We start from the raw sequence: 22,299 nt of genomic DNA on the forward strand, positions 1-22,299 counted from the left end.
GGAACAGCCAATGTTTCTCCAGACAGTGGAGAAAAACGGAAAAACATTCTATAAAGGAACACAAGTTCTCCTTGAGGCACCAACCTGCATCAGAGTGATATGCTCAGTGCTGATCATTAGTTCTGTTCGTGACACTGGACACACAGTATGGAATTGTACTAATTTAAATCCTTCCATTAAATACTATTAGTAGACAGATAAAACTGTAACGAACTTCCATAAAGTCTTGTCTTAATCAGACTGTGCTCATTTTACCTCATTTCCTCTGACAAGCTGTTCAGCTGGCTGGCTGTGAAGGACTCCGTGATGACTTCTCGATTGACTGAAGGCATAGCTCCAGGCATCTGCAATTAAAACGCACAAGTCAGCAGACAAAAAAATACTATTTGTAGTAGTACTGAGGACTAGTCTTGTCAGAATTTCTCCATTAAATGGTAAGCAAGACCGCTGTGAGTTGTATGCATTATCTACACTTCAAAGATAACCCCAACTCACCCCCCAAAATCTACTTTATGAAACTTAGGAATTTTTATCTCAGCTGAGCTTAAGTTGACAAGTTCTAATGTAAGCTCAGGTCTGCAAATTCTAAGGGGATAATACCACAAAGTCTTACGATCACATGTGTGCTGTGTTTTCTCAGTATTTCACCTGAATTAGGAACACAATAAACACCCCCGAATACATTGTAGGTGAGAAACTCTCGATGGAGCAAATCTATGTTTCAAGCGATCCATTTGTTTTAGAAAAGAACATCTCAGAAGGTTTAACAGGTTCAACTCGGCAAGTGGAATCATCAAGTTTCAGTCCGTTTTCTTTAGATTCCTTAACTAACCTAATAGCACCATTTAGTGAATCTGTTTTTGGCAGCTCATGCTGGGATCTTCCTTTGTCAGCATTCTGACAGGAAGAATTGGAATGCTGCAATGTACGGACTACCTTTCCAACCAAAATTCCATTAGAGGACATTGCATTGCAATTCCTTTGAAATAAGCCCTTTGACTCCTCCTCAGATTTTCCTGAAGATTCTGCACCATAAGGGACTGTGTTATCAGAGCTGAGTTTAGGATTTTCATTCACTGTTGGCTCCACAAAAATTTCATCAGAAACTTTTTTGTTTGTTTGCATTTGCTTCATTTGCATTACCGAATTTGTAATTGTGGATGAAGGAACAGCCTGGTAGAGATCTTCATCCTCCACAGCACTGCTAAGACAGTCAGGCTGTGACACAGTCTGACGAGCAGGCAATTTATTGTGAATACTGATGGTGATCTTCTGTTTTCTTGACGTATCAGTCATTGAAGGCCTGGTAATTGCCTGGTTTTGAACACAGGCCATTGGTGGTGCTGAAGATGGCCTTTTTAGGGTGACACCAGTGGTCTTTGCGTCCTCTTTTATGGATCCATTTCCATTTAAACGGCTTGAATTCTGTATTTAAAAAGAAGAAATTGCAAGATGGATTAACGCAAACACTGCATGTAACATTTTGAAACACAAAACTCTCCTACTGAGTGTTTCTACAAATGGTCTTAACACCTAAAAAGAAAAACACACTGCCCTTTAAGGATAAATGCAAGTCCAATAAGCGTATTCAATTCCTGCTTTTGGTTTACTGCAGATTGGTATCAAATTAACATCATCTTTGAAAACCAGCCAAGCAACTTAACATTACCTGCTGCTGTTCCCAAATATATTTATTTTCCCCTTTAAACATACCCTGAAAAGCCTGAAGTAATTGTTCTGGTGCTCAGGAATAAGACATTTAGTTTTCCCTGTCTTAGCTAAAGTGACGAGGATAGGAAAAACAAGTCCTCTTTTAAATGATTTGAGGATTAGTGCACTCTGCTTAAATAGTCAAAGAGCGTAGCTCTCTGTGCTTTAGAAAGCTGTCTTGGAGGTATAAAGTAATGGAGTCGCATGGCTGCACAATTTAGCAGTAACCACTGTTTGAATGACTCTGGCTGTAGCATGAGGGCTGTGAAGAAAGCTGCAGCGTGGGAAGGAAAACAAAACTAAGATGCCGAAAACCAAACAAAAAACCCCACACCAAACCCCAAACCCACTAGCAGTTTGGTGCCGTTATCTGCCCTCCCGTTTCCCTGAATTACCTTAATCATATGAGGAAGAAGTCGTGGTCCCATAAATCCAGCCTGCTTACTATTAGCCCCCTGCTGACCAGGAGGGAATGAACAGGGATAAGATGGTGCTGGCAAGTAAAACGCACGTTCTCCAAGTGTCAAATCATAGCGCCTTCAGAAAAGAGCAGTGATCGTAGTTTAGTTTTTCTTTCAGCCTACTCTTGGATTAAATCCCATCCTATCATTTTAGAGGAACAGCTCATACGATATGGAAGCCTTCTCTACAGAAGGCTTCGCCAAGACTACAAACTGAAAAGTAGAGAACAGTCTTCCTACTAAGACTACCACTTGCAGAGCAATAATTCATTCTTACACCACAGATGACCTTCATTTCTCTCCTTCTCTAAATTAGCCAGCTACAGATAACACATAGATAGCAATTTACACAAGTGCTGCAGTTTAAGGCCAAGCAACAAAAGATAATAAACGACACAGAGAATTTCAGGTTAGACAGAACTGAATTAGACAAATAATAATCTTCTCCCGGGATAGCAAGAAAAACACTTGCAAAACAGAAAAATATCAATAACAGGAAAGTAAATCTCTTCTGAACACATTTTAAGATTTGTTATTACCTGATATAAAAAAGTATGTAAGCTTGCTGACCAAGAACTCTTTTAATGTCAGTACGCACTACTTTAGCATCATTCATCTGATACCAAAGTCCATTACCAGCCTGCAAATAAAGACAACGATTTCTTTAGGTGAATTGCACGTTTTCCAAATGAAATCACGGATAGGAACAAAATACACACATGTCAAATAAAAATATAATGAAATCTTTTTCCCTAGAAACAGTAGCTGCTAGTCATGCTTTAATTGGTTTGCCAGCACAACCTTTACCCTGTTAGAAATGCTGTTGACTTCTACCTTTACATAGCATATATAGTGTCCTGAGTGACAGCTGACACCGTGATGTACCAGCACCGCGTATAAGGCATAGAGCAGTGGTTCTCCCATTGACTGCGACATGTAGGATCTCAGGTCCAAATACTCCGGATATTTCACCTCCTAAAGAGACATCAAGAAGATAGAAAAATTATCCCAGAGTACTTCGTGCACTAGCCGGAGAAAAACACTTCCAAAAAACACAGACTAGAATTGATTTCTAGAATATATTTCTAGAATATATTTCTTGATTCACTACAAATAAGTCTTCCCATAAACAACGGTTAAGACTAGAAGCTGCAGAGAACTGTTTCCTGACGAATCAGCCTTCTCAGAGGAAAGCATATGCTTCTTGTCAAGCGGGAACTTTATTGATATTAAGAGAAAGAATAAGCCATAGTCGTTAGTCTACAATTATTGTCTGAAAATATTAACAACTTTCAGCTTTGGGGGATGTCCCATTACACAATGATATAGTTGCATTACAGTGGTAAATATACCTTGTTGATCTTTCCACCTGTGAAATCTGCAAATCTTTTCAGTGATATTGTGAGAACCTGGGAAGAACGGTGTATGGTAAATCTCTTGGACGCAGGAACCATCTTTTTACACCTTAAAAACAAGCAGAGATAAGTGTTTGAAGGCATCTTCTTTTTTCGCCCCCAAAACAAACTCCTTTTAATGTCTCACGCATGCCTATGCTATTTGAATGATATTTACTTGCATAATAGGTTGGTCTTTTTTCTTTTCATAAACCCATGCACTGCATGTCAGGTTTGTTAATACACAGAAGAAGGTAAATTTTCCCAACAACTCAGAGCACAGCGGGAACAGGAATCTCTCACAAAAGGGTATGACCAGGTTGGATGGCAAGGTACCATTTCTTGGTCTACAAAAGTGGCTATTTGAACTCCAATCCTGGAAACATTCTTTCAGCTTTCAAGGGAAATACAAATACTGAAAGTGGAACGAGAAAGCCTTGGTCCCCAGGACTAGAAATTGCAAATAATCTCCAACATAGGTCGACTATCAACATCAAAAATACAACAGAAGCACATGGTCATTCTACAGGAGGGAGACATTTAACAGTAGGAAGTCTTCATGTACTGAGCTTGTCTGGAAAGACACTGAACCCATCTGCCATCCTTTGAAACAAAATAGTTCAGTTTGACACATTGCCCGCTCCAAGGTAGGACCTACGGTGTAAGCAGTGAAAATTAGCCACTAGCCCAGAGAACAATGGAAACCGGGCAGTTTACATCAAGAAAAGTACTGTCGAGAGCTAATAAATAGAAAGAACAAAAGTAGCTCTTTTTGAATTCTGATGGCAAAATACAAGCCAGAGAATTGCAAACCCATAGGGAATGCCTATGAACAAGACTTCCCCCCTCCAAAGAAACAAAAATCCAAGTCTTTTATAAACTTCCACAAAACTTGTAAGTAGATCCAAAGTTTAGAGGTAGTCCAACAGAGTCATGCAACATAGAAAACTGACGTCAAAATCTTACTCGCTACATTTATAGCAATTCTCTCCATCCAGCTCTTCAGGTTTCACAAAGAGTTCCAGAGCTCTGCTAACAGACGAAACCGCCTAGAGCAGCGAGAAAGAAGAGCGTAAAGTCACCGTAATTCAGAATTCCACAGACATACTAGTAGTTTATAAGAGAATCTTACTAACATACTCAAGCGATCTACTAGGAGCACTGTGAAGAAGGAGGCAGAAAGAGCATGCTCAGCATTGACCTCACCTGGAAGGCATTTGACTTTGGAACAAATACTTTTCCAGTTGCCTAGACAGCATCTATAGTGTGCTTTCTCATCAATACTGGGGACAAATTCATCAGTCTAACAATTAGATGTATATTGAGGTAGAACAACAAAGAAGTATGACAGCATTATAATTTTTGCAGAAAGAGAATTCTTTCCCCTTAAACCCAATGCAAATGTGGAGACTATTTACATGGGTTCCACGGAAGGACAAAGTCCAATCCACTTCCTTAGCACCACCAAGCTCTTACGTTTTAACATTATATGTGGTTTGGTTTTTTAAGTTAAACAAGTTTAATTTAGAAAGTTATGCATGTACTTAAACATCATGAATTATATTTAGAAAACATCTTACCTTTATATCCAAAGTGATATCAAGAAATGCCTCATACGTATCTGAAACTGCTTTGCAATTCAAGCACTTCACTGGAAGCGAAATATAAATGCTTAACATTATGTGAAGGAGACTAACTGTCCAAATTCAAGTTGTTGACAGATACTACTTTAGACAAACTACAGACTGCTTTACTACCGACAAAAGACACAGATCAGTTCTAAGGACAGGAATATTTTTTCAAGTACCTCTCGATCTTAGAAATCCTCCAAATATTTGATGAATGATGGTGGTAGCTTGAGAAGATCTGTCCAATCTGGAAATAAATTATAATCAGACCTCAGAAGATTTAAGGCACAGAGTTAACTCTTCAAAGAGTTTGATGAAAACCAAGGATGATGTAGACTTGCGTTGCTGATAGTAAATAAGGCACTAAAAGGTGCTAGAGATCATTTCTGAGAGTAAATAAAGGACTAGAAGGTGCTAGAGAATGTATGAAAGTGAACTTGTTTATGCTTACTCGGTGCTTCCGTTCAAGCACGCTTCCTGCATAGCATCAACAGTATAGCGCAAGAACTCGTGTGCGTCTTCTTGACTGCCAAAACGGAAATGTTGTCCTATTCCTAAATAAGAAGATGATAGTATTGACCTCATTTAAAAATGAAATCATTCTTGTATTTCTAAAATCTCTCTTCATTGGAGTGTTAAAACCACTTAGACACATCAAATAATTATTTGAAGATTACAAGCTATCGAAAAGAAACACATCTGAAGCCACTTACGACTGAGATTACTGATAACATGCGTGGGCTCGATGGCATCAACAGTGCAACGCAGGGCCTGGTTAATGTGAGTCTCCATCGTGCACATCATGCAAAAATCTTGTTCACGACCTGAAGAGTGAAAGAACAAAGCATCCCAGTCCAGCGAAATATCCAGAACTACAAACATCTAAGTACAATTTAAACTATAGATACAATATCCACACTCCTTGCTACATTCTATTCTCCCAAGATGCCAATGTCCCAACAGTCTTGTAACACTTCATTTCACACAACTTTACAGAAGAAAAATATCCACTAAGCCTGTATTCAAATGCATTTTGTGAAGAGAAATCTAAAAGACTACTGCAAAGTCGCAGTTGTAAAGGCTGACAGGAATGTGAACTCCACAGGCTGCAAAATGTATTACTCTCTAAAATTACTACTAAATGCATTACTGTCCAATGCACTTCATTATTCCCATGAAGCAATAAATGATCCTTTAATAAACAAACAAACAAACAAACAAACAAATAACTAACTAAATAAACCATGGTGCATTAATTGCACTCCATATGCTATTCGGAGCCCACTGCTAATACAGTGCTCAAAGCCAGCTGCTACAGGTAAAATCAGGCAAATAAGCTTATCTCACAGAATCACTGCTGTTCTTTCACCTTCAGAGCTATCCAACAGGTTCAAAATACTGTTAGGAAGTACTCACATGACTGGCTGTGCTCAAGAGAAAGCATGTAATTGGCAAGTGGGGGTGTGTAGGTCAAACACTGCAGAGTAGCATTAAGAAAACATGTGTTGCCAAGATTGTACAGGCCAACTCCAACACTTTGTGTTTCTCGCCAATCCATACAAATCTTCTCAGGTGGAAAAAGAATGCTCTGTGGCGGAGCAATTCCATCATTAACGACTGCAAGAAAGTTAAATTTAAGAAGAGATCTTGTTTGTTTGTTTCTAAGAAAGGTATTTAAAAAGTACTATTCTGCAGGAGCACCTAGAGGAGCTAGCTACAATCCAAACCAGAAAAACTTATTGCAGACAGCTTTAATACCACCAAATTCAAATTGGCTGGTCAACACAATGTTTTGGGGGAAAAAAAAAAAAAAAAAAAAAAAAAAAAAAAAAACTTTAGTCAACCATTTTAATTTTTCTAAGGCAAGGCTAACTGCCATTCTGTTTGTAGCACCTAATGCCAAGTTCGTCTCCATCTATAATCTTTAACCTGATTAACTCAACTACTGTTTTTTTCCTTATTATAACTTAAACCACAAACTTAGACTTGAAATTATACGGTAAAAACGTAAAAACTAGGAACTAGGAATGACGGTACCCCTACAGATACCAGATTTTTTCCTGAGCAATGTTATCCTTCAAAAAACCTGTGAAAAATGGAAGCTGTGAATAGCAACAATCAAACACTTTTCTTTGCAAAACAGAAAAGACATGGAGGAATCTGTGCATTACAAAAAGCTCCCCATATTTCTCTGTTGACTGTAAATATATCAAAATTAATTTCTGTAACATCAGTCACTTCAGTTGCCTTAGGGGATTCGCTTTTGAAGTCTTTGTTCACAGTAGTCCCCTTCTCTATCAGTGCAACAAGTAAGAACTGCATTTTCTACTTTTGCTTTGAAGAAAATGGAGACAGGATAAAACGCACACTTACTTAGATCTCTTGGGGCAAAAGCCTTAGATTTTTCAGATGATCTACAGTAAATAGCACCTCCACGTCCTTGGGCCACAGAGACTTGGCTTGAATCTTCTGCAGGCACTATCCGGCCCCAGTTGGCGGTGCGTGACATCAGTATTTTAGGACTTGGTTTCTTGGATTTGCCAGACCGCCTTGAAGAGGGCTTTTTAGGCTTTGAAGATTTGGGCTTCTTAGCTACGGTCATTGTTCACATCTGCAACAGAGACAGAAGTTCTGGTTGACGTAAGACTATCAAGAAGCATTCCAAGAAGAAAAGAGTAACGGAAGTCCTGTCACTTAATCTCAAAGAAACAGCCTTAAGAACTAAATCGCTGGTATGAATGATTTAAAAAGAATCCCCAAACTAAACACACAAAGTGAAAATTTCCATCTAAACTCTATCAGTATTTCGCTTCTGCAGAACTAGTGGCTGATGCCATTTCTTTCCCTTCCGTAGGATTTTAATCCATTACAACTCTGGAGTCTTTTTAATATAAAAATGTAGAAGACATTCTCTGAGGGGAATCAGTTATTTATTGATTTCCGGAGTTGCGCAATTATCTGTTAATTAGTACCTATGATCTAATAGATAATTGTTGCAATTATCTATTGCTGGCATTAGTAACGGAACACTATTACTTCACTGCCTGCCTTTTTCTGTTTCGTCTGCACAAAGGTACCCAGAACTCACTGCTACTTTTCTTCTGTCTTTCCAGGGCTCGCCCTCTACCTCACTGTCTACTGCACCAGTCATGAGGGGTTTGTTGTGATTCTATAATGAGCCTAGCTTTTAAATACACCTTTCATGGGCGTCACTTGGTGATAGCAAGTTAATCTGTGAGGGCTCCTCAGTCTACATCATGCGGTCGCTTTTTCCAGGTGAAAAAGCGGAGCCGTAAGTGGCAGTACACCAAAGCCCTGGCATGCTGAGATCCAAGAGGAGAGATGTTTGGCCCTCCTTTTCACTCCTGGGAACCATATACCTCAAAACCCACAGAGGATGGGCTATATCTCAGAGAAATCTTGGGAAAGGAGAGCATGAAGAGCATGTTTGCAAATTCATTTCTCCCTGGGCTTCTTCTGCTTCTCCAAGAAAGACGAGTTTGAATATAACTTTGGCAGCAGTACTTCTGGTGTTTTACTCCTACCACATTTAAAACTCCTACGACAAACTGAAAAGTTAGACTAAAAAGCAGCTCTTTCCGTTCTCCTTTCTAAAGTTGCACGCTTTCCTCATGCAAAACAACAGGGGAATGTAAGCTAGAAATGGAAATGCTGAATGTAAAACAAAACAAAACAAACCTCAGCCCTCCAGGACAAAAGCCAATAACTGCTACAAAGTCCTTTTTTAAATGCTGATTAGGTTTCAAGGTGATACCGCTTTAAATAAGCGTAGTTGTGTGTCCATAGGCAGAAGCTGAATAATGACAGGATGAACTTCTATACTTCATGTTTTGTTACTGTCTTACTGTAGCACACAGGGACTTGTTACCTTTAGGGAAACCACTAACCTCATGGAGGGTTTAAAACATAAGCTAGTTTGTTATACCAAAATGACGGAGAGAACAAAGCATAAAGTGCTTTCAGATTTCTAGCACGCCTTGATTGCTGTCCATTAAACTTCAGACACGTTAAACAAAACACAGTAAATAAGAAAACTCCTAGTCCCACAGCTGGCAAATTGTGTGCAGAGGTTGTAATTAGAACTTTTTTGCCTTGACGTTTTACATTTAAAATTGATTTTAAATCCATTCTATACACACTTTCCATTCCTGAAAAAACAATACGCAAACCTGACAAATGCATTTACATGAGAAATGAAGTCGTCCTTGTCCGATTGGAAGACTAAGGTGACAGCTCCTGGGCTCAGGGATAAGCTCCGATCTTCACCAGTGACAGCTCCTTTTTTAGGATTGAAAGGGAAAATGTTTCAGCAACACATTGGAAACATACTTAAGGGACAAGAAACAAAATCAAGACTGCAGTGAGAAGGAGAACAGAAAAACAATACTGGGGGGAAAGGAAAGGAAAGGAAAGGAAAGGAAAGGAAAGGAAAGGAAAGGAAAGGAAAGGAAAGGAAAGGAAAGGAAAGGAAAGGAAAGGAAAGGAAAGGAAAGGAAAGGAAAGGAAAGGAAAGGAAAGGAAAGGAAAGGAAAGGAAAGGAAAGGAAAGGAAAGGAAAGAAGAAAAAAAGAAAAAAAGGGAAGGGAAGGGAAGGGAAGGGAAGGGAAGGGAAGGGAAGGGAAGGGAAGGGAAGGGAAGGGAAGGGAAGGGAAGGGAAGGGAAGGGAAGGGAAGGGAAGGGAAGGGAAGGGAAGGGAAGGGAAGGGAAGGGAAGACCTTGATCTTTCATAGAATCATAGAATCATAGAATATCCTGAGTTGGAAGGGACCCTTAAGGATCATCAAGTCCAACTCTCGACACCGCACGGGTCTACCCAAAAGTTCAGACCATGTGCCTAAGTTCACAGTCCAATCTCTTCTTAAATTCAGACAGGCTCGGTGCAGTGACCACTTCCCTGGGGAGCCTGTTCCAGTGTGCAACCACCCTCTCTGTGAAGAACCCCCTCCTGACGTCCAGCCTAAATTTCCCCTGCCTCAGCTTAACCCCGTTCCCGCGGGTCCTGTCACTAGTGTTAATGGAGAAAAGGTCTCCTGCCTCTTGACAACCCCTTACGAGGAAGTTGTAGACTGCGATGAGGTCTCCCCTCAGCCTCCTCTTCTCCAGGCTGAACAGGCCCAGTGACCTCAGCCGTTCCTCGTACGTCTTCCCCTCAAGGCCTTTCACCATCTTCGTAGCCCTCCTCTGGACACTTTCCAACAGTTTCATGTCCTTTTTATACTGTGGTGCCCAGAACTGCACACAGTACTCGAGGTGAGGCCGCACCAGCGCAGAGTAGAGCGGGACAATCACCTCCCTTGACCTACTAGCGATGCCGTTCTTGATGCACCCCAGGATACGATTGGCCCTCCTGGCTGCCAGGGCACACTGCTGGCTCATATTCAACTTGCTGTCTATCACGACCCCCAGATCCCTCTCTTCTAGGCTGCTCTCCAGCGTCTCATCGCCCAGTCTGTACATGCAGCCAGGGTTTCCCCGTCCCAGGTGCAGGACCCGGCACTTGCTCTTATTGAACTTCATGCGGTTGGTGATCGCCCAGCTCTCCAACCTGTCCAGATCCCTCTGCAAGGCCTTTACGCCCTCATTTGAGTCCACAACTCCTCCAAGTTTGGTGTCATCAGCAAACTTGCTCAAAATGCACTCTATTCCTACATCCAGATCATTTATAAAAATATTGAAAAGTACCGGTCCTAAAATGGAGCCTTGAGGGACCCCACTGGTGACCGCCCGCCAGCCTGATGCAGCTCCATTTACCATAACCCTTTGGGCCCTGCCCGTTAGCCAATTGCTCACCCATCGTATGATGTTTTTATTTAGCTGTATGGTGGACATTTTGTCCAGTAGGATCCTATGGGAAACCGTGTCAAAAGCCTTGCTGAAGTCCAAAAAAATCACATCAGCTGGTTTCCCTTGGTCCACCATACGGGTGATCTTATCATAAAAGGAAATCAGGTTAGTTAGGCAGGACCTACCCTTCACAAACCCATGCTGGCTGGGACCAATGACTGCTTTGTCCCCCAGGTGCGCCTCAATGAGTCCGAGAACCAACTTCTCCATGATTTTACCAGGCACTGACGTGAGACTGACAGGCCTGTAATTGCTAGGGTCTTCTTTCTGACCCTTCTTGAAAATTGGCACAACATTTGCCAGCTTCCAGTCTACCGGGACCTCTCCAAATTCCCAGGATCGTTGAAAAATAATTGATATAGGTTCCGCGATGACATCCGCCAGCTCTTTCAGCACCCGGGGATGAATCCCATCCGGACCCATGGACTTGTAGGGATCCAGGTGGAGTAGCAAATCCCGCACATGTTCAGGGTCAGTTGGGAGTTTGTCATCCCCACCGTCCCGGTCCTCCAGCTCAGGGCACCCTGGGTCCCGAAGCCCATCATCGGCATTGAAGACAGAGGCAAAGAAGGCGTTAAGCGTCTCTGCTTTGCCTACGTCATCGTCTGTGAGGAGACCTTCCCTATCAAGGAGCGGCCCTATGTTTTCTTTAGTTCTCCTTTTTCCATTTACATATCTAAAAAAACCCTTTTTATTTTCTCTCACAGACACAGCCAGCTTCAACTCTAGGTGTGCTTTGGCCACACGAACTTTCTCCCTACAAACACGAACAGCATCCCTGTATTCTTTCCATGACACCTGGCCCTCCTTCCAGTAGCGAAACACTCTCTGTTTCCGCCTAATCTCCATTAGAATGTTCCTGGTCAGCAGTGGGCTATTCTGTGCTGGCAGGATTGCTGCCGGGCTGGCCGACGAGGCGGCGGGCAGCTCCCCGGGGCCACAGGGCCTGGCACAGGGAGCCGCCGGGGGTCTCCAAGGTCCGGGAACAGCGGCAACAGCGGCAACAGCAGGGACAGAGGGGACAGCAGCAACAGCAGCAGCCACCTCAGCCGGGGCCGTCTCCACAACCGCCACAACGGCCTCGGAACGCCGCCGAACTCGGAGCTCCAGCGTGACGCCTTTTGAACCTGGCCGCGCTGCTCATGGCTAAAACCAGAGCGTTTCCTCCGGCGTGTGTTTACTGTCGGTGCCGGATCGGCCCTCACCCCGAGCTCTCCCTGCCGGGAGGGCTTTGGGGTTGGGGTTTCCCTCCCGCCGCCGCCGCGGGCAGGCCCCGCGCGCAAGGGGTCCGCGCTGGGGAGCAGCATCTCACCCACGGCGAGAGACCGAGGGCACGACATGAAAAAGCCCCGACACGAAAAAGCCACGACATGCAGCCGAGGCGGCGGGGAGACGGCTCTGAGGGAGCTGCCACTTCGCCCCGCCGTCCTCCCCTCCCGGGCCGCCCCGCCGAGCCCCGTGCGCCTCAGGTGCTGCGCTGAGGGGGTGGCTGGCTACTGAGACAGCTGCCCAGGGCACTGCTCATGGCACCGAGCCTGACGGAGGTCAACAAGTGTTGAACAATGCTCTCAGACATCGGGTCTCACTTTGGGGTGGTCCTGTGTGGAGCCACGAGTTGGACTTGGTGATTATTGGGAGTCCTTTCCACCTTGGGATGTTCTCTGATTCTAGGTCAGCAATCCAGTAGCTGATGAGAAGTGTGGAGTCATTCAAAGGGAAGAGAGAGCACAACACTTCTCGTTTGCAGAAGCGGCTATTTGGTAACCAAACCGACGATTCCTTTGCTTCTAGAGCAACTAACAGCAGGGATCCGCTTTACAATAGAGGGAAAAGAGTCGTTGGCATGTCATGTGAAGTAAGCTTCAAATCCCAGAGGATGATTTTTTTGGAACTTTATTCAGCTGAAAACACAGAAGCCTTGCTTTTGCTTGTGTTAGTTACAGCTCCAGTTTACTTTGGTTGGGAGGGAAGGCATTCCAGGCTAATGTGCTGTACCTGTTCCTTCAGCTCATTGTCCATAAACGGAGGAGCAAACGAAATCAGTTTAATCTCATTAAATGCAGCAGACAAAGCGGAGTAGAGGGCGATCTAGCACTTAATTTTTCCTGTAAGCAGGAAACCCAGAACTCAACAACACTTTTCAAATCTTGTCCTGCAGTAAATGACCAGCTGAGTGAAGCTTGCATTTAGAGGATGTGCTCCTACAGTAGATGGAAATAGCTTTTCCTCTTCACAAGTGCAACTGAGTGGTGGACTGGCAGCTACGTGGTTAACTAGTTGTGCCAAAGGGGTTGTGTTGAATGCACAGAAAAATATGCAGGAATAAATAAACAGCAGAGGGTTGTCTGTAGGCATGACACTGAGTACAGATGTTGTCTGCAGGTTCGTGCAGAGTGCACCGCGCCAATAAGCACCCAGAGTCGGAATGCACACGAAGGTCTTTTAATTATATAATTACTTATAGAACTCTGCAGAGTCAGGTACTTGGCCATCTTTTGCAAAGCAAGCACACCTCTGACTCGAATCACCGTCATTTATACACAGGAAACTTGTGAAAACTCTCTCTTTGGCTCCTTTGGATTGGTTATTACAGCTCACCTAACTTATCTCCACTGAGCTTGTGCATTACAGAGGAATACCGGGGGGGAGGGGGAACAGGAGAGGGGGGACACACACCGAATCCCACATTAGCATAGATTAGCATTTTGACAGGTGTGATTTTTAATGTGCTAATGACCCTTAATGAGAAAAAGGTTACTATAGGTCAGTCTGGAGCTCGTGTTCTCCTTCCTGTTTTTTCCCTTTTAGCCCTTCTCTTCCTTGCTTCTGCTAGCTCAAGGCTACCTGTCTCTCTCCTTCTTTATTTTCTTAGCTAAAAGACTGCACAAGCTACAGGCCTCTCTATTTGCTTCAACATTTCCTTGGTTTTGTTTTTGTTTTTGTTTTTTTTTTTTTTCCCAGCTTTGGGACGACACAGGTGTGGTTTGATATTTGCCAGTATAGCTAAAACTCACGCCAGTCTGCTCATGCACAATAAGTAGTAAGATTTAAGGACTGGCTTCATCGGCTTCTTCCATACTAACATCCTTCTTATGTTTTAGATATGCTGTAGTTAAATCAACACTAAGTTACTACTTGTGGAGTAATCGCCTTAAGCGACTAGGCATCATAAGCACACCTCCATCCCAAAAGCTACCCGCCTCCAAGGTGCAACCACCCCTCACTGAGCACGCCCTCGGAATTTCTCAGAGCCTGTACCTTTAAACGCAAGTGAGATCATTTCTACCAAGCACAACCAAGATATGCATGACTAAAGTCACTCAAGCTCCACCTTAAAGATAGAAAATAATATCAATTGCTTTAAGAGAAAGGGGATGTTAGGGAAGATACTATCAGGAAGGATTCCTTCTGACATCACTCGACAGGCTGAGCCTCTCACTCCCCCACCCCCACTCCATTGGGACGCCGTGGGGTAAGATCTGAACGCTTGCTTATACCAGGCGTCTCTGTGGAATCTTAGAAATCTCTAGAGTTTTGATGCTTTTTCATGTCTTAATACCTAGGCTGTGTACCTGTGCATTTCATGCATGCTAGCTTGCTTTTGCAGACAGTGAATTTATCACTGACAATCCAAAGAACCTGTGTACCTGTCGCCGTAAGAAATTGCACTTAATTGCATTCTTTCTAGCTGTGAGAGTTCTCCTTGAATGCGACTAGAGCGAGGCCGTACTGCGTTGCTGGTGAATCCGTGACCGTGATAGTTCAGCACCCTGAATCCGACGGGACCCATGACGGTCAATCGGCTACACCCCTTAACGCGACACTACTAGAGGAAGAAGATGACAGGGCTTGCATGCACTGCATTAGGCTTTGCATGTGAAAACACCCCCAAATAATTTCACGTGCATTTAACGTTTTTAAAGGGAAAAAAACAGGAAGGTGTAGTCTCTCTGTAAGCTACAGCCCTACATAGTTAAGGCATCAGCATTCATTCCTTTGCTTGATAGCAAAGTATGAACATACAGAAGAGTTAAATATTTTCTTTGCATTCTTAAAGGCGATTTTTCAGACTTGGGCTTCAGTTGTTGGAGTTGAAGAGATCAGTAGACATCCTTACTTTTACGTTAAGACCAAAATCTTTATCTAAGATTGTGTTATCTAACGCAACTAAACTCCCACCCCCACATGTTTTTTTTGTAACTTCGCAATGATCTTGCTGCAGTCCCACTCTGATGGTCTTTCAGTAACATGCAAACTGCCGTGGCAGATTCTGTTACAGTGCTTTTCTATTGACAGTGTGCATAACACTCAAGGTAAAGCCCCTCATTTCGCAGTGGGGACATGAAGTGTTTCTTTGGACCCTGCTGCTTCTGTTAGTACTCATTTTTTCACAAACTTGTTGAACCTGAGCCGTGCCTACCGAGCCAACGAATGCTTTGATGACACAGTATTTTGTCAAAGCAGTTTTGCTTCTTGGAGCTACAGAAGCAGCTCTGGCTACGTGATAGGGAATTGTGCTGCATTGGCAAAACCAGACTTAGCTACAGACTTACAACACTTGCTAACTCGATCTATTTCAAATCTCATTTTAACTTTAAAGGACGATCAGTTTTGTGGCTCCTGTCTTACTAATTTGCCTTGTTTTGCATGGAAGGGCAGCCTGTGAATGTTTTGCTTTATTGCATGCTTCAAAAAAAAAGGCTGAGGAAGAGACTGGAGGAACCTTTTCTATTCTATGGACTTTCCCCCGAGAGTGTGGAATTGCAGGCTACTTGGATGAATGTTCGAATATGAGTAAGGGAGCAGACCTCAGCCAAAGGAGGTGGAATCCTTGCTTAATAGTAAGTAGCAGTGTGGGGACATCTTTGCTTAACGGGAGCCATTTAAACTCTTCATAGAAACAAAATAAGCTGGACATCTTATGCTTGGAAAGCAGTATGGTTACACAGCTGCTAACATAATGACTTGAGTCTTCTGCTCTGCAACTTCAGGTTTTGTTTTCAAGCAGTGCATACATCAGTTTAAGCTTTGGACAAGGAGATTTGCAATGCAAATAGTGATAAACCAGAATCAGCAGCGCTGACGAGTGTAATGGTGAAATGCAGCAAATCAAGTATTCCTGGAGAAATGTGAGATTACAAAACTAGCAAGCCATGAAGCACTTTTGTTGTTGTTGCTGTTGTTGGTTGTTTTTTAAATCAATTCTTATATGCTGAAATAGCACCTTCAAGAAAATCTGTTTATCTAGCCAGGTAACGGTGTCTCCCTGTAAACATGAAGGAAATGCCAGGAGCAGCCATACCTCTTTGCTGTCAAAATAAAGAGCAAGTCGAGGCCAACATCATGCCATAGTGCAAAGGCTTGCTAAGAAAGATCATTCTAAGAGGTCTGCAAGAAAAGATGACTTACTTTGTCATAAGTTTGTCAAATAGAATGGACGAGTTAGTAGTCGAGTACCGACTGTGTCCGACTCTACAGCTGCGGCGCAGCTCCAAGTCCCAGTTTTCTCCGTGGACTCGTCTCACAGTTTTTGCACCACCTCTACTCCTCAATGTTCTGGTGACTGAAATGCAGAAACAAAGGATTTTGAAACAGTGAAGACGGGATTCTCCTTATTTCACCGTTGCTCTTGTAAAATGGAAACAGACAAACAAAAAAGGCACCCTGAAGTGGATTGAGTTTTCTTTACATTTCAGATCAGAAGTTGGTGTCACAACCACTGCATTCCACTTCTTTATCGCTCTGCACGTTTAAACTGTCTACTTAAAACTGGGACCTGTAGGGAAATTTTTAAAGAGGCTGAAAGCTAGCCAGACAAAAACAAACGTGCAACTTTTGTTCCATGCAGGAGGGAAATCTACTCCAGTTATTTCTGTCTTGGAAAAGTGAGAACAATCAACACCTTTCTCTAAGGTGTTTTCACTCCATTCATGTCAAACTGTATCTAACAGTGCTCAAAACAAACACTATGACATTGCAAGCCTCTTCCTAAGAGGTGTATGTTTGATTACTCTGTTTATGCATGCAGCACTTCCATTTCCTGCATTAGGATCTAACAGCTCAAGGAGGGAAGAATCGTTTCAAGAGAAACACCCAAACACCACATAACTCAAACTCGTGCTTTTTAGAAAAAAGCCTGCCCATTGTTTGCCATACAGCACCCTTTGGCACAAGTTGGTTGCTTGCACTGTCATTAAAAGAGCCAAGAGGACAAGGGGAAGGGAAGAGCTACACCACTGTGCTGCTAGGATCACAGCTAAGGTTTACTTTTGTGCTTGCCAGCTATAAAACTAAGTTTGAACTTATCAAGTATCGATTTACTTTGCACAATTAGAACAGTTTGCTTTGTGCCTACCAAGCTGCAATTCACACTGCTCCCTCCCCAAGGAATTCATAAAATCTCCTATTTGCACCTACCTCTCTTCACAGAAAAGTCACTGAGGAGTGAATTCAGCTGACTACAGAAGGCTTTGGGGCCAAATGAAAGCCATGGAGTGACCAAGTGCCATCCTCTTCAGTAACCAGAGCAAATAGATATCCCGGGGACTTACAGCCACTTACCTGTGTTATATTCTTTTTTTCGTTCCAATTTTGGCTTTCTCAACTGCCTACATTAAGAAAGAGGACAGGGCAGAGAAGGGAGAAAAGACTTGTTGTATTAGACCCATCAAGGATGGGAAATTTCACCATGTTTACAAGCCAGTGTAATTTAATATCCCTGTAATCTTGCTTTACTTTATTATAAATTTATTATTTATTATATATTTATTATTTACTTTATTATAAATTTATATTTATTTAAAAATAAATTTGTGAGGAGCATTTATTTCCCCACTACAATCAGGCTGTACCTTTTCTGGCTTAAATCAATGATGCTAGAGACTTAGCCTTGCTCTAAAGCACAGAAAATCTGCTGGACAGCACAGCAATAGAAATGGAGAAAAATAACTGATCCAGCTGTGACAACATGATCTAACTTTCCAACTGTGGGCTTGCATGACTTCCATACTAAAATATCACAAGATTAACACAACTTGGTGGCTTAACAAATAAAGACACCATTCAATTTTTTCTCAAGGTGTTTTAACAAGCCCTTTCTCAGTTTTCTTTCTGCTACATAATTCACTACTGGTTTAACAATCGTGGAAAACTGAAGGGCAAAAGGTGGCAACACAAACCCATAAAGTTGGGGTATTTTTAGCTAAAAGGACAGACAGCACATTTATGTGGTCTTGAGTCTTTCAAAGAATGCCATGGATTAAGTCAACGTGTTCTGGTAGTCTATGGATCACTTTGGCTTACGAAGAGAAGCCTGGGCTTTTCAATTTGGTCATTCAGAGCAACTTCATTACAACTTTAGTCCCTCCACCCTTTCTTCTTGTGAATACCAAGCACCCCTTCAACACACAAACTTGATGTTACCCCTTCGTCTACCACCCCTCGCACTTTTAACAGCTGGAACTGTTTACAAAGACTCAGCAGACCTGAGAATTTAAACGTAACAGGGATCTATCTTTCTTTACCTGCTGAAACAGAGGCATTTTTTCTCTGGTCCGTTAGGCATTCCATCTTATAATTCATCTCCAGAAACCAAGGATGCATCGTCATCACTGTCAAACATATCACCTTGTAAAATAGGATTGAAATGCTCTGAAAGGCAAAAGAGCTTTGTTAACTTTCCTGAATAGCTTTTGTCTCTTTCTCTTCCATTAATACAGCTTCTAAATCAGTGCCAAAACCCTTTCTTCATTTGAGAGCACACACTGAAAGCTATTTCCTAGAGTTCAGCCCACCACAGATCTAAGGAGATGGCACAAGGCCCTACAAAGCTCTACTAAGTCCCACTGATGTGTACGTGTAAGGTACGCTACTCTTGGTGATTTTTTTCTCCCCCTTAGAATAAAGGAGATTACGAACAATTTCTGCAGTTGCTAAATAGATAAAAAAAAAAAAACAACAAAACAAACAAGACCATTTCTTTCTGGAGGAGGTTCCCACAATGAAAGCACGGGGATAAAGGATGTGATGGCCACAGAATTCCATTCATCTAGTAAATATCAATGCTAATTGATCTCACGTGTATAGTACGATCCACAAACATTTAAATTAGGAGACTGGTTAAAAATGATGATAGCTAAAACAATATTTAGCTTAGACCAGTTATACTTGTATCCTGGTCCTGACATTCTTCAGAAAGGAATTAGAAACATTGACCTAGAAATGCTTCCCCTCCAAAGATCTGAGTTTTGATTTTTTAAAGAAAAATAGGTGCCTTATACTTCAAACCTCAAGTCAACCTCTACAAATGCTAATTATCTTAGCTGCCGTCAGAAGCAGGATGCTTCAGTAGAGAACGCATCGTCCTTTACTGTGTATTGAGTCATTCAGAGCTTCCATTTGGCATTTCAGTTTCGAATCCACAATAAAACCTATGTGTTGTATTCCAGACTTGCCCAAAAAAAAGACATGCACATGCAAATAATAAAATTCTACCACCATTATGTCTGAAAGGTTTAAGTTGATTGCACAAACCACAAGTTTTTGCTTTAGCAGAATTATAAAGAAGTGGATGCTGTGGTTATACCTTGCTGTCGGTCCTCCTTTAGGACCTCCAAGAAGGACATCGAGGTGCTTGAGCGGGTGCAGAGAAGGGCGACGAAGCTGGTGAGGGGCCTGGAGAACAAGTCCTACGAGGAGCGGCTGAGGGAGCTGGGCTTGTTCAGCCTGGAGAAGAGGAGGCTCAGGGGTGACCTTATCGCTCTTTTTAGGTACCTCAAGGGAGGCTGTAGCGAGGTGGGGGTTGGCCTGTTCTCCCACGTGCCTGGTGACAGGACGAGGGGGAATGGGCTTAAGTTGAGCCAGGGGAGTTTTAGGTTAGATGTTAGGAAGAACTTCTTCACTGAAAGGGTTGTTAGGCATTGGAACAGGCTGCCCAGGGAAGTGGTGGAGTCACCATCCCTGGAAGTGTTCAAAAGACGCTTAGATGTAGAGCTTAGGGATATGGTTTAGTGGAGGGCTGTTAGTGTTAGGTTGGAGGTTGGACTCGATGACCTTGAGGTCTCTTCCAACCTAGAAATTCTGTGATTCTGTGATTTAGTGCAAGCTGTGCATGCGGGAAGATCTTCTGCACAACTTGTAAAATATTCTCTACTGATCTTTGAAAAAGTGGCTTGAAAATGGGTGATAGTGCTTGTACGGGTGAAGCCTTGATCCGGTTTGAAGCTGGAACAACCTTCTTCATAGCCATGAAAAAGTCCTTTGCTTTTATTTTAATAGAATTAACGTCTAGTAGCAACTTCTCCCTACTTGCATAAATCTGAGGATAGCATCGGCGTAAAGAGCACAGCGCAGCTTCAGTACATAAAGATTTGATATCTGCACCACAGTATCCTAACAAACAAAAATCAAACGTTACATCGGTCAAGGCCCAGGTTTACAACATGCAACATTTAAAGAATTTGTAATGCCAAAACCAAACAGCTTAACAGGGAATTCAAAGTGCTACCGCTCTGCAAGGATGTTTCATGTTGCTCACTGCCTGATATCCTGCGCTTATGCAGCTGAAGCAGACTCCTCATCAAAAACTATACTCTTGAGGAAGATGCCCCAGAACCATTTAATGTTCTCAGACAACAAGAGGAACGATAACAAAGAGTAAATAGATGAAAGCATCTCACTCAGATTGCTATGAAGGCGTGCCAGCTGCCTCGTTGACTACTTGTGCAGCAAGGCACAAGAGCATGGGTACTGCCTGGTACAAGCTAAGGTTCTTTACAACTTGGTCACAAGCAAGAATCCGTTTTGGTTTCAGTCTTACCAATGCATTTCTCAGCAAGTTCATCTAGCAACATGTGCGGTGGCTGAGGGGTCCAGTCACGAGTATGAATCTTGAAAATTTCTTTTCTAGCCTGGAGGCAAAATCATTGCATTTTAGCTTGTCCCAAGTTTTCCTTAAAAATACCAACAAGAAACAAACAAACCAAAAGGCAAACAAACAGACAACAAAAAACAAAACAGTCCTCCCTCAAAACCCCTCATCTATTAATACGCTTTTCTTACTTGCTCAACTTTCAAGTATTTTACAGTTATTTAATATATACTCTGCATTGTCAACCATGAAATTGAATATTCTTATTTGTTATACTGAACTTTTTCTAGGAACCTACAGTGAAAGAAAAGGCATTTATAGCTTCAATAACAAGTTTCCAAACTACGAGACCTAAGGACCCAGAGGAAAATACTGCCATGAAAAATTTATCCAGAAACATTTCTTTGCTGTCCAAAAAACCTCTCTAAAACTTAGCAAGCTTTCATTGGGACAGTCTTATTACTTCATCACATTTGCTTTTCAGTCAGTAAATTCACAGAAAGCACTTCTGGCACAATGCTTCCAATTGCTACAATTACTATAAAGAAGAAAAGAATTATGACTCAAACTACTACCACTGAGCAGGGGCACAATCAAATGCAAACACGTCCCCTATTCATTCACAAGTGAAGGATTGAGACCAAAAACACAACTTCATGATGAAAGCGCCCAAGTGGACTAAATAATTAAGCAAACAGGTACAACTTTGGGAATGAAAGGTTTGGTTATAGAACTAACTACTTGGTGGTATCATCCTGACCATATATATCCAGTACCAGATTTGCCCTCCATGGAACAATGCAGTGTCTCCACGTATCACTCTTTTGTTCAAGTTGTCAATTATTTTTTTTTCCTATAAAGTTGGACTTTGCCATGGTAGCACTAACGTTGAATTTAAGTTCTCACCTCTTTATTTGGCAAGTTGAAGAGGAACTGTCTGCCAAAGCATCCTGGTCTTCATAAAGCAGGATCTATAGAATCCAGTCTGTTGGTAGCTCCGATTACCACGATCTCCCCTCTGTTATCTATGCCATCCATAAGCATCTGAAGAGTTGAAACAATGGAAATAATAGAAAAATACATTTTTTACTTACTGGTTCAGTAAATTTTGTTACATTCCACATGACTTTCTTGATGCCGGAACTACCTTCTTCCTAGTGGTCATTCAAAACTGGGAAAAAAATAGTCTACCAAGTTGGGGTTTTTTTGATTTGATAATAAATCTGCAGACTGTTAACTCATCAAGCACTTCAAGAGTGTTTGAAATAATCTCTACGTTAATATAAAAGGAGTACTGCACACTTCTGCTCAGGAAGAAAATCACGGAAAATGTCAACTTTGATTTTAGATGTTGAATTTGTTGCAGTGAGATCT

At 42.2% G+C, this 22,299-nt stretch overlaps 1 protein-coding gene across 1 annotated transcript; it reads right to left on the bottom strand.

Annotated features, from left to right (window-relative positions):
* Positions 1–2,978: 2,978 nt before the first annotated feature.
* LOC309890695 (ubiquitin carboxyl-terminal hydrolase 42-like) lies at positions 2,979–20,908 on the bottom strand (the record flags this gene model as incomplete). The annotated part of the gene is made up of 7 exons (XM_082785122.1): positions 2,979–3,146; positions 3,524–3,635; positions 4,532–4,614; positions 5,146–5,216; positions 5,373–5,440; positions 5,645–5,747; positions 20,875–20,908. Coding segments are annotated over 7 exons (639 nt in total), but the record flags the coding sequence as incomplete, so codon positions are not given.
* Between the last annotated feature and the right edge of the window lie 1,391 nt (positions 20,909–22,299).

Source organism: Aythya marila, assembly GCF_965140915.1.
Source record: "Aythya marila genome assembly, contig: HAP1_HAP1_SCAFFOLD_184, whole genome shotgun sequence".
Classification (NCBI taxonomy): Eukaryota; Metazoa; Chordata; class Aves; order Anseriformes; family Anatidae; genus Aythya; species Aythya marila.